Source organism: Carassius auratus, chromosome 39, assembly GCF_003368295.1.
Source record: "Carassius auratus strain Wakin chromosome 39, ASM336829v1, whole genome shotgun sequence".
Lineage (NCBI taxonomy): Eukaryota > Metazoa > Chordata > Actinopteri > Cypriniformes > Cyprinidae > Carassius > Carassius auratus.
Window position 1 is genome coordinate 12,675,434 of NC_039281.1, and position 12,232 is coordinate 12,687,665.

The 12,232-nt window shown below is 35.7% G+C and overlaps 1 protein-coding gene and 1 long non-coding RNA gene across 3 annotated transcripts in view; one reads left to right on the plus strand and one right to left on the minus strand.

The window, feature by feature from the left end:
* The window catches only part of LOC113057978 (uncharacterized), a 79,477-nt gene that overhangs the window by 42,456 nt on the left and 24,789 nt on the right, over positions 1 to 12,232 (plus strand). Inside the window, exon 3 of one of the 2 annotated variants that reach the window (XR_003277902.1) lies at positions 11,264 to 12,075. The exons of the other annotated variant lie outside the window; for it this stretch is intronic. This is a non-coding gene — a long non-coding RNA (uncharacterized LOC113057978). Of the gene's footprint in view, positions 1 to 11,263; positions 12,076 to 12,232 lie in introns of those variants that run through there. 2 annotated transcript variants of the gene reach the window in all.
* Positions 3,190 to 8,057, minus strand: LOC113057977 (zinc finger protein ZIC 3-like). The gene is made up of 3 exons (XM_026225638.1): positions 6,775 to 8,057; positions 5,695 to 5,858; positions 3,190 to 5,381 (listed from the first exon to the last, which is right to left on the minus strand). Exons 1-3 carry the CDS (start codon positions 7,772 to 7,774, stop codon positions 5,199 to 5,201), a joined length of 1,347 nt encoding a protein of 448 aa, XP_026081423.1. The 5' UTR covers positions 7,775 to 8,057; the 3' UTR covers positions 3,190 to 5,198.

The window sequence follows — 12,232 nt, forward strand, 5'->3', positions numbered from 1 at the left end:
GGCAAAGTGGACACCAACTTTTAGTGATCAGTAATAAGTGTAATATTAATTATTAATAATATCTAATATTATTAATATGCCCATTGGTGATGTGAACATGTAAATACAGAATAGTTAATATTTTTATAGTAAAATACCCAATATATGATATTGATCACTTCTGAGCTTATCTTTGAGTTTGATTCAATGTGTCTGATTGCTTTTTTTAATGATGAACATGTCTACATAAACTAAATGTAAAAATATTAAAACTCAGTTAATGCAATAAAATTAAAAATTACACTCTGCAGGGATCGGGGCTTTCTCCAAAGACGGACAATTATGCACATCTTTGAACTTTTTTTCAAAGGGGTACTTCACCTTATGATAGTATAGATTATGATGTCTCGGTATAATAACTACTTATCGTCATCACAGTAGCCTAAAAGGTTCGTTCTAAAAGACCCATTTTGTATGTAATAAAGTGTTACACCTAAATTTCCCCTGTGCATTACTGTCTGCTCTCGTACTCTAAAACATAATCACATGGATGTGCATTTCAGTGAAGGCGCTCCACGGTTTTCATAGGCGCCGACTTTAATGACGTTCATTTTTATTAGGTTTTTATGGTTCCTTGTGTGCTCACTGAAATAAAAATAACAATTATCTATCTTTGTGTTTTAAACAACCCATTTTTTGGCAAGCAAGTAATTTCCGGTACAGACTAATAAAATGTTTAAACTAATAAAAAGAGCATATCTATCTATATATCTATCTATCTGACAAAAGCGGTTAATATTTTAAGACGCTATTTTACATCTGAATCTGTGTTTTAACAATCCGCTGCAAATATGGCGATACTGGAGATAAAATGTAGGCTACAATGTCCACTGACGAGGAAGAAAAAAATTACAGACTTCCTTATAAATAAAAAAAGAAGAAGCAGTTGACACTTGTTGGACTTCTGGCAGTAAAATCTTATGTCTTAAAGTACCAGACAAAAGCATATAGTTCACGTGATGGGAAAATCTATTTAAACGCAAACTACGAATCGTCAAGGTAAATGACGGCTCCATTTGCCTTGCTTTAACATTACAACGGGCTTGCAGCACATCCAAAATAGATTCTGAAAGGACACATCCTGGATTAACTGACATATATTGAGCACCTTTGCATATTCATTACTTTTCCTGCAGGTGAATAAGCATCGGTAGAGCGCACTGAAAAGGGTTAATTGACGTGCAAATTGTCTCTACCTTCCACATCATTCTTACATTGTTTGGTAAATAGAGAATTAAAGACAAATGCAGCCAAATTCACTTATCTTATAGCGTAGCTACTGTAGCTATAAGTTTTGAAGTTAAATATATTCAAATCCTAAAATGCTAAATATAATTTTAGTCAAAATGTTATTTATTACGTTATAAGGCTATTTTGTTTGTCTACAAGTAATGCTATAACTTCTAGTCTACAATCTTTTACAAGGTGGGGGAACGAATAAATGACACTTTTATTTTTATTTTATTTTTTACATTACAGCGGAATCAGTTTACCTTAAAGGACCCTTCAGTTGTTTTACTGCATTGAATGCGTCACAGGGCTGGTATTAGTGTGTTTTATACGTGCGTGGCGATGACCTATTGGGTGTTTCTAATTTTCTAAATGTAAAGTATAACGCGGAAAACAGCTCACGGTTACATGTTGATAGCATCCCGCCACGTTCAAGGCAACACCCGAGTTTATGATCTCGCACGCAGTTGCGTGACAAAAACTGTTTGGAGCCTGCTCGTGTCGGTTTATCCTCTTAGACAGTGCCACCCCGCTTAGCCAGCAAAGCTGAGATTGAACGTGGCTTCAGGGAGGACTAGAGAAAGGACCCTAAATTAGTATTAGCCGGAACGCTCATCCAATCCACAAACACTTGAATACTTATGAAGTGTATTTTTAAAGTTTTAGGTTAAGTAAAATGTTTGTACAAGATTTTCACTACAGATTATTTGATAACATTTTCAACTACATATTAATTAACCACAACCCTACCTCACATTTCTCATATCTGCCTGTCCAGCATTTATTTTACAGCAGATCTTAAATTCACTGTTTTACTTCAGCCAACCAACAACCGCTACTTTTCAAACTCCTTCCACGTGACTGCAATGCTGACGTGTTTTCTAATCCTTTTCAGGCTTCCTTAGAAACAGCTTGTCATCGTTCTTAAGACGTGTATCATTCAAGGACCAAGCCTTCTCTTATGTTAACGCTATCGTTTTCGTTTTTCGCAACAAGTTAAAAAAATTAGACGGGACGAAAACAGTCGAGTGTGCCCATTTAGTCAAGCTCAGATGGTGTTTCGGGGTGCCTCAGCGAAACAGCCAGCGCCATTTTGTGACGTCACCGCGTATGTCAGATAGACTCCTGTTTAATGGCGTGAGGAGAAAAATGTTGCGTGAAATGGGGAGCTTGCACAGAAATCAGAAAAGATTCAGTTAAATGAATTTGTTAAACTGTTTACATTTGAAGTTGTGGGTGGGTTTAATATTTATGAGGGTGGAGTCTTGGGGGGTTGGGCCAAAATACTGCGTAACCAAGCGAGGATGAGGACAGAGCTTTGCAGGTCCTCCAGAAATAATAGTTGCCTATAAGCCTTTAAATCGTAAGCTTGACTCAGTGAAAAAATATTTTGCGTGTTCACCACATTGACTTGTGTCTGTAAATGGCTGGTTTGTTTTATATAGCTATATATATATATATATATATATATATATATATATATATATATATATATATATATATATATATATATATATAAACCAGCCATTTACAGAAAATCTTGTACTTAAGTTAAGAAATAATATATATATATATATGCTTATATTATTATAGGTGGCTATTATTATTATATATATTATAGGTGTGTGTCTATATATATATATATATATATATATATAATTTCTTAACTTTTCCGTCCCTCAAAAGAAACAGGATGCTAAGATGGCGGCATCGTATACTGTCAAGTTCAAGTGTGTTGCAGCGCCGTACGGCTGAGCAGGGTGCATATGCTTTAAGTTCATGGTTATTACCAGGAAAATATAAAAGATAGAAATGAAAAAGAAAAAAAACTAGGTCTTCATTTGTGACATTTCAGAATTTCTTTTAATTCCAGTCAAAAATGTGTTCACATTTGGTCATGAATAGTTTGTTAAACAAACCAACAAACAATAACCCTACCTCGAAAGAAAGTACAAGATTTTGCTGAAATTTTAATAGGTATGTAGTAACATCGTTTGCCTCGAAAATGGCACAGTGACACAGTTCATCAGTAAAACGTGCTTTTCAGGAATAACTTGATGCGTGACCCATTTCCACGAGAAAAAAAAATCACAGAATCACATTCAAGCTCCATTTGTACATCAGATCTGTATGAGATCAGGGCTGAAGATACATCGATGGTGGCTGAAATAAATCTTTCTTTTAACTTAACGTATATAAAATAGCATATAAAACATATATTCATTAAATTATTTAAATAAACATTTATATCATGTTACTTACGAGGTACTGTATTTTTTTAAGGTTTGTTTTCAAAAGTAGTGCTGGTGGTTTGAAATCATGGTCATAAGCACAATATATTTATATGCATAATTTTAGTCTCTTAAAAAATATGTTACAATGCAACGCTGTAATCTTGGTGTCACTGAACACATATTTTCCCCTCCCTTTTGCACATTAAAAAGTTATAGTACTCTTAACACTACATTTCATTCACACATACAGTTCCACGTCTGGAAAAAAAGTTGTTCACATAAAACAAGCAAATATGTAATCAAAGTTTTCTATATGTTTTACCATACTCTTAACAAACAACACGCTATATTCACAAAAATAACTACATTTAAAACAATGCAAACTGGCAGACAAAAAGTTTTATTTTGAGTTTACTGTTGTGACAGATCATTGCTCCTCTTTGACACGTTAAACAAAGACTTGCATCCACAAAGACAGTTCTGGAACCATCAAAAATGGAATTCCATACTGATTCAAATGGCTGTACCTCAAACCCAAGAATATAATGTCTTTAACACTGTCACTCGAGTTCAAAGTTGATGCATGAATGGGAGCTATGCTATTGCATGGTGTATCTGATCAAAAAGTGGCGTGTAGGTGAAAACACAGGTCAGTGGGCCTCTTGAATTTTTAGTGTTCCTTATAGATCTACCTTAGAGATGTAATCTATACTTTGATGCTAAGAGTAAAGAAAAGAACAAATATAAAATATGTAATTTTGATAAGAACCTCACATTCTTCAGATTCATCAGTGATTTAAAGGGGATTTTTTATTGTTTCTTTTTATACAGGTCCTCACATGAACTTACGTTGGAAAATGCATAGCCTGCTTTAAACTATAGTTCATGTCATAATATTAATATAATTAATACTTAGACACATATAATGGCTAAAAAAAGATACAATCGTATCGAGGGAACTTTAGAACTGACTCCCTTTTTCCTTGTTAAAACTGGTTATTGATTCAAACTGTACAGTCTTGTTAGAAAACATTTCCATAAATATAATTTAAAAGTCGGCTCTTTCGCCGATAATTAAATTACAAATTGATAAATATGGCATCATGGATATGTATATACATCATTATCAACAAAGGCAACGTTATATTCAAAGGTAACAATCGTAAGCTAATACCACATTTCTCCACCTGAAAACGGACTTGGACAACAGATTTGACTCCATCAAACAAGGAAATACATTCACGAGTAGGCTAAATACTTATTTATTATTTTGTTCAAGTTCAAGACAAAGACTTTGGCACGTTTCTTAAGACTGTCTGAAGTTTTAACAATCAACTTAAAGGCGTGTGTCACCTTAATATAAAACACCGTGTAATATTCTTTCTTTGCCATTATTTTTAAATATTTTTTTTTCAGAAAATACATAAAATTAAAAATAAAATAATCATCTGAAATCTGAAAACTAAAGGAAATCCATTTATTCTTAGAAAGTGTTATTTTGTTATTTTACGCCTTGATAGTTTTCTCCGAACTCGGAATAAAGTCAAATTTCGAATCCTGAGGATGGACGAGGCCTGCTGGCGAACTCTCATCTTTTCCTGTTGTTTCAATGCCATTTTGTACGCCATAGCGTAAATAGTTTTTTTTAAGGTTACTTCAACCATTGGTCCACCATTTGAGAGTCTGCTTGGAGCTTCAAACGTACCATTCGTTAAAATTAGGCGGTAGTCCATCGCTGTGTGCAGATGCATTTTGCACTGCAGACGTGGGTGTTTTTGTCGGGTCTTCAGTGTTCGCAGAAACCAGCACTGGCGGCGTGGAGGATTCGTATCCAGAGCTAGCAGCTGGAGACGACTCTGAGCCTTGTGATTCGTGTACCTTAAATTATAACGTTCAGAGATGTATGACAAACAGACAGGACGAGGGAATAACACGCTTGTACAGGATTCAGGATTGTATTCTGTATTCTATGATCGGATTTCTGATCTCTGTTATAGTCTACATGTGAACCAAAATGATAGAACAATATCAAGCCTGCTGTAATATGAATGTAAACGCATTGTACGTATAATACAAAATACGTTTATCTATGGGCTTACAACATATATATATATATATATATATATATATATATATAATTTACTTGCGTGATTCAGGCCAGTGTTTGCAAAATCAGAAAAATGTCCCTTACCTTCATGTGTTTCCTGAGAGAGCTTGGATGTGTATAGGACTTGTCACACACTTTGCAGATATATGGCTTGTCAGATGTGTGCACGTGCATGTGCTTTTTCCTGTCGCTGCTGTTTGCAAAGCGCCTGTCGCAGCCGTCGAACTCGCATTTAAATGGCTTCTCACCTGCAAGTGAGAGCAAACACTGAAGTTTTAGTAATATAACTTTTTTTTTTAAAGAGTGAATGTTCAGTTGCCCACAACTTTGTTATACGCCGTTCGAAATGAACAGGCCATGATGATTTGCTTACCCACATAACACGCTCTTTGAGAGTCCTTGCTGTTATCCTTTAGCTGTTTTACTTTCCAATAATCTTTATATTCGTTTTAGCAAACCAACACAGCATGCATTGTCGTGTAAGATGTGTAGCAGTTATTGACATTTTTTTACACACGTTCCTATCTGCCAAGTGTAAACATATAGACTGTTCTACAGCTTGCTTTACATTTCATGTGGATCTCAGGGGTCAATTATTTAGGCACAAATCCAGCCATCAGACTAAATGCACTTCGACTACTTCATACTTTCCCGGTCCAATGTGTAGCATTTTATTTATGCATCCATAATACACAAATCTCATGCTGTTTCTATAACTTTATAGCCACAATAATCAGCCTCACAAACAGTCCATTCACAAATTCGCTCCACGACAACGCGTGCAGCTTTGCATTTCAATTTACCATCTCTTATAAGAGATGCTTTGTATATACATTTAAACAAAAACATATTTTGCTCTACCGAAAAAAAGTAAAAGAAACTACATTTCTTAAAAACGTAATGTGATCAAAATACAGTAATCTTCCCAAACATTAATTTCCCCAAACCTAAAGTGTAGTTAAATTATGTGTGGCCAAATTCCTGAACCATTTCCTCTTTATTACTTTTATTTTTAAATTATTTTAAAAGAAAATGCACTTGTTTATTTGCATTTTTAAAGAACTGCAATGCACGTATAAATAATCCCGCTGGAATATCATTTAATTCATATTCATTTTTTCAACACCATGGGTAATAAAAAAAAGGGAAATACTAATGCCTTACCTGTGTGAGTTCTTTTGTGAATTTTTAGATTTTCTGATCTTGCAAAGATTTTCCCACAACCAGGGAACGGACACGGGAACGGCTTCTCTCCAGTGTGCACTCGGATGTGGTTCACGAGTTTGTATTTGGCCTTAAAGGATTTCCCCGCTCTCGGGCAGTCCTCCCAGAAGCAAACATGACTACTCTGTTCTGGGCCGCCAACGTGTTCCATTGAAACATGTGTAACCATTTCATGCATTGTGCTGAAAGTTCTGTCACAAGTCTTTTTGGGTCTGTTCATCTGATTCTCATCTATCCACTTACAAAACAATTCTTGCTTAATTGGTTGCCGCATGTATCTGAAGAAGGCCCCCGGACCGTGGTGTGTGGGTACGTTCATCCCCATGTTCATATTGATGGGATGGTTGTAGTTATGGAGCTGAGCGGTGGCGTAAGGGTCCGTGCGAGGGCTGGCCACAGGTCGGTACGGATCTGGACGGCCAAAAATGTCCCCGCGTAAACCCAGGTGCATTTGACTGTTTACAACATGTCCCCCCGGTGAAGTGTGGCTCAAGCTCTGGTCGTGAAGTCCAGGAAACAACAGATGTCCCGGGTTGTCCGAAATTCCGGGGGGCCCGTGTAGACTCCCCGCCGAAGCTGCAAAGATTCCATGCTGGGCACTCGGCGGTGCGGTCTCTCCGATGCCTGCGCCCCTGTTTCTGAAGAGAAAGTCCCTGGTCGAATTGAATGCTCCACTGGCGTAGGAACCAACTTGTCCTCCGTGGTGGTGTCCGAGCGCGGCTGCGTATCCAGTAGCTTGCGGGGTGAACGCTGACGACTGGCTGGAGGCGATATCGTGAGTAACCGGACTTATCTTGAAGGCAGCCGAGTGAGATGAATCTGCGAAGGGACTGAGCCCCAGCCCGGGGTCTCGGTTTCCCAAATCATGATGTCTAGGTGTTCCAAACCCCCCTACTCCAAGTGAAGGGAACTGAGGAGCGCTATCAAGGAGCATAGTCATTGGGTTCAATTGAGAAAAAGCAAGTGAAAAAAAGAGAGAGAGAAACCCCTGTTTGGTGGAGTCAAGCGGGTAACGGTAAATTGAGCACAATTTCACGTAAACTTCAATAAAGAAATCTTGAATTGCAAAAAGAAACGATAATCCAGGGTCTCGGTAAACGGGAGCAAAACTCCCGTAACTGGGATCCGTGAGAAAGATGATCAAACTTCCCCCCCTTTCCAAGCGAATGATGTCCTTGGACTGATAAAGTCAATCACTCCTTGCACATAAATGAGCTCGGGAGGCAGCTCTACACTGTCCAATGAAAGCACATCGCTTTCATAGTCACGTGACAGCTAGGAAGGGTGCTAATTGGCTGCGTGTTCTTTGATTGGCATGGTTTAATATTGAAAGTGGCAGTTTGTTTCTGTGAGTAGATTTGATTGGTTGCTTGTTGGCATTATTTGCAGGTAAAGCAAAGGGACTTTATTTCGGTTCAGTAAGAAAGGCTTGTTTATTTCCCTTGCTTAGCACGTCAGCTGTTCCCAAAGTTACATAAACTTTCAGAAAGTGGCTTGACAATTGATTTATCAAAATTCTATTTTGCCAACGATCTTTTTTTAAAAAAAAAGAAGATCAGAAAAGAGCAAAAGTGACTTAGTAAAAATAATTTTAATTGGAAATTAAGATCATTCATTTGTTGGCTATCTATCTATGCGTCCATAATTTTTTTTTAATGAAATCACTGTTTTAGAGTGAAGCCGTAAGATGGTAATATGGTGGTAATTCAAATATCCCTAAGTTTATATATATATATATATATATATATATATATATATATATATATATATATATATATATATATATATATATATATATATATATATATATATATATATATATATACATACATACATACATACACATATATATATATATATATAGGCCTATATAAGTTTTTTTCCATTGCTACAAAAATACTTGTTATGCTGGTGACTCGCTGCAGGACACATAAAATCTGATCAAGTTCAGAAACGCGTTGAGTGTTTCAAGCAGCGCTTTTTATACCTCCAAGCCATTTCACTTCCCCACTCCCCCTCAGTCTCTCCTCGAAAGGAGTTCCCTTTTATATTTTAGAGATTAAAAAACAAAACTCTTTAAATCAGCCCCTCATTCTGGTCAAGTCCTCAAGCTTTCACGCATTAACTTTCAAGCACATTTTCTACGAGAAAAAAAGCAAATAGGGACCTAGTCTAATAGTTTTAAGGTGAGTAATTTATTTCTCAGTAGATGCATTATAAAAGTGCGCTTTTGATAATTTGCATTGTGTATTCAGTTAATATTGTAAATCTTGTAGGCTAACATAAGACATTTTAAACTAAAGATAATTTTTGCAAATAAATACACTGTAATAGAATGTAGTAGTAAATGTTTAATAGGCATAGTTTATGCATTTCGCTTAGGCCATATATATATAACACATTTAAAAAGTTTTACTTTTAGCAATATAGATTTCCAGTTATTCTCCTAATCTTTCTGCAAGATTTAGACCCCCTCTTTTCTGCTTCGTCTTTCTTTCTTTCTTCCTGCCCCTCTCTCTTCTCTCCCTTTCGTACATGAGCACACATGTGAGTGAGTATTAGGCTACCGCTGGACAGATTTACGTTTTTTTCTTCTTCTTTTTTTTTTTAAGGTCTCACAGTCGGCAGTCAGGCTACGGTTTCTTTACTTTCCAGTTTCCACTCTAGGCCTATAGTTCGTCAGTTTAAATGTGGACGGGCTCAATATATTTTGTGACATATAGGCGTGTTCATTTCCAGGCGTGGCTAAGAAATACGTTCTTAAGGACGTCCTTTGCTTTTCCTGTGCAAGGAACTGTTCGGTTATTTCACCTAACTTCTTTACTGCACTACAGCACATGCCGGACAAAGGGCAAATGAGGTCAAGAGACATTTTGTAATTTAAGGGGGCAATGACCAGATCTATATTTCGACCGATTATTTGAGGTAGTCAGATAATGTTTCGTCAGAATAATGCGATGAGTTCTAGCTCCCGCCCCCTTGTCTAGACTAAGCCTTCATATTTTAGTCAGAGCAGTACCTGCTTAACATGGAACTCTTGAAGATGAGGATTCGGGCTAATACACAGTTATCAAGACCAGTAGCACCGTTAATAGTAGCATATAATCGTTTATAATTATGCTATAGATCACGTCCTGTTTATTCGTTTTCCAGTTGTCAATCTTACATTAAATTAATGCTTAAATAGGTCTACACAATTAAAATAAACTCATTCGCTGCGTTCGCTTAAAACAACAGATGGACAGATGGTTACTTACCACATCGTCATCCTTTCATTTAGGGAGATTATGTTATTGGTAGTATTTTAAGATTTAATTTAATTTTTTTAGTTTTATAGGATTATTCTCTGGAGTTATTAGCGATATCTTCTCTTTCTGTATACTTATCCAGACACATGGCTTTATATCTGTGTACGTAGGCTATCTCTTAAACATTCAAAAGTATGTAGCCTGCTTTCTACCAGCTTTGTCGAGGGGTGGGTCTGTTTATCTCAAACACTTAATCAGTATTGAGTAATGTGATAACTGTGGCACCTTCAAAGAACATGTGTCCATGTGAAATTTGTTATGTTTAGCATAAATGACTGGAAATTAAATTTGTCGAGGCGTTACGCATCTGCTTATTAGTGAAAACAAACTGTTTGCAGGATATATTATTGTGCCCTGTCGAGTGCTAAAAAAGAAAGACAAAATATTGTTTAAAGTGTAGAGTTCCTTTTTGTGCTTTTGTTCCTGCTTGTATCTCACTCAGTTTTTCCCTTTATTTCGCCCATTTAAATTTACCGACATTTAGCCCTTAACTTGTAAAGCTGTACACTCTCTGAGTTCACTGCAATGAAGAAAAGTTTTTCTGCAGTTTTCAGCCTAATATATTAGACCAAATATATTCAGCCAAGAATTTATTACCAAATTTAATTTAATTTAATTTTGACATGCTCACATGCAATGTATGGCTCTATGTCGTCTTGATATGGAAATATTGGATGGAAATAAAGACAGAACTACACTGAATTTGTAATTGTACAAGGTTAGCATAATGCAGGTATGCAAGGATGAGAGGCAAGTTTACATTTTGGTAAACATGCTCATAGACTATATATAAATTTGCATCATAATAGAGTTAGAGTTATCTAGAGTTATACCAATTTGACTGTATATCAATTGAATCTATATTAGTCTTGTTGACATTATTTAGTCTGTGCATTTAGGTCCCAAAGACAAGTCTGTAACCTTTGTGAACTATGCCATTAGGTCTTTTTAGTGAATGTTACTAGAATTGATAGAACACAAAAACCAATATTCAGTGTTGTATATGCTCTCTCTCTCTCTCTGTTTAAATATTATTGTACCAACCCATTTATTGGCAATCTTTAATACTGTAAGTTGTATATTAACTGAATATGTTTAGAAACGCCTTCCATCTTTTCCAGTAATGAAGAAATGAAGAAGAAAGAAATGAATCAGGAAGAGTTGCTGTGTGGTGTGGAAGAAGAGACTGTCTGCCCTGATTGTTCTGGATTCTCTGTTATGGTGTTGGATATCATGTTCAGGATGATTTATCTGAAAACTGCTTATTATATATAAAAGTATTTATTCTTGGCCACATCTGGTTTATTTTTCTTTTAGTATGTTCGATTTGACTGTTAATGTAGCGAGAATGGTGCTTTTTGACTGTTAAGTATGACTTAATTCTGACTATTGTGAATACAGTTAACCTCAGTAAATATTGTCTTGTAATGTTTACTCTATTCCAAGAACTTCATGTGTGGGAAGAATTATTTTATTAAATAACCCAAGTTTGCGCCCACTCATTTGGGGGAGACAGTCTTCAGGAGAAATACATGATTCACTTTTTTTTTATTCAAATTGCTGTTAGTGATCAATATTCCTAGTATAAAAGTTGTGCAAGTTGTTTTTTACTTTCTAAATCATAATTATATTCTGTTCTTAAAATGTCAACATTTTGTGTGGTTATTTCAACGTTTGAATTGGCCCTTTTAAAAAATGGTATTCAATTGCACTGTCCACATTGTGATGCTGTGTCACACTTTTTACAGTGACAGTGGTGAGATTACATCACACACCTGTTTTCATTTTTTGTACGTTTAATATTGACAGGTGCAAAATAATTCAAAACAAGTAAATACATTTCCTCAGTTGACACCAGGTCATCATATGGTTGTAAAAGTTCAATTTGTAAAACTTGCTATCATTCTTGTAACCTCGAAATTTAGAAGTCTATTAACCCTTACATATTTCATGTCCAAATATCGTTATATTTAGCAATTATGCGATATTAAGGTACCTCAGTAATTTTTATTCTGTCTTATTTTTGTATATGTATTTCGTATTTAATAATTAGATATTTTTTATGAATGTATTTAATTTACATATTCATT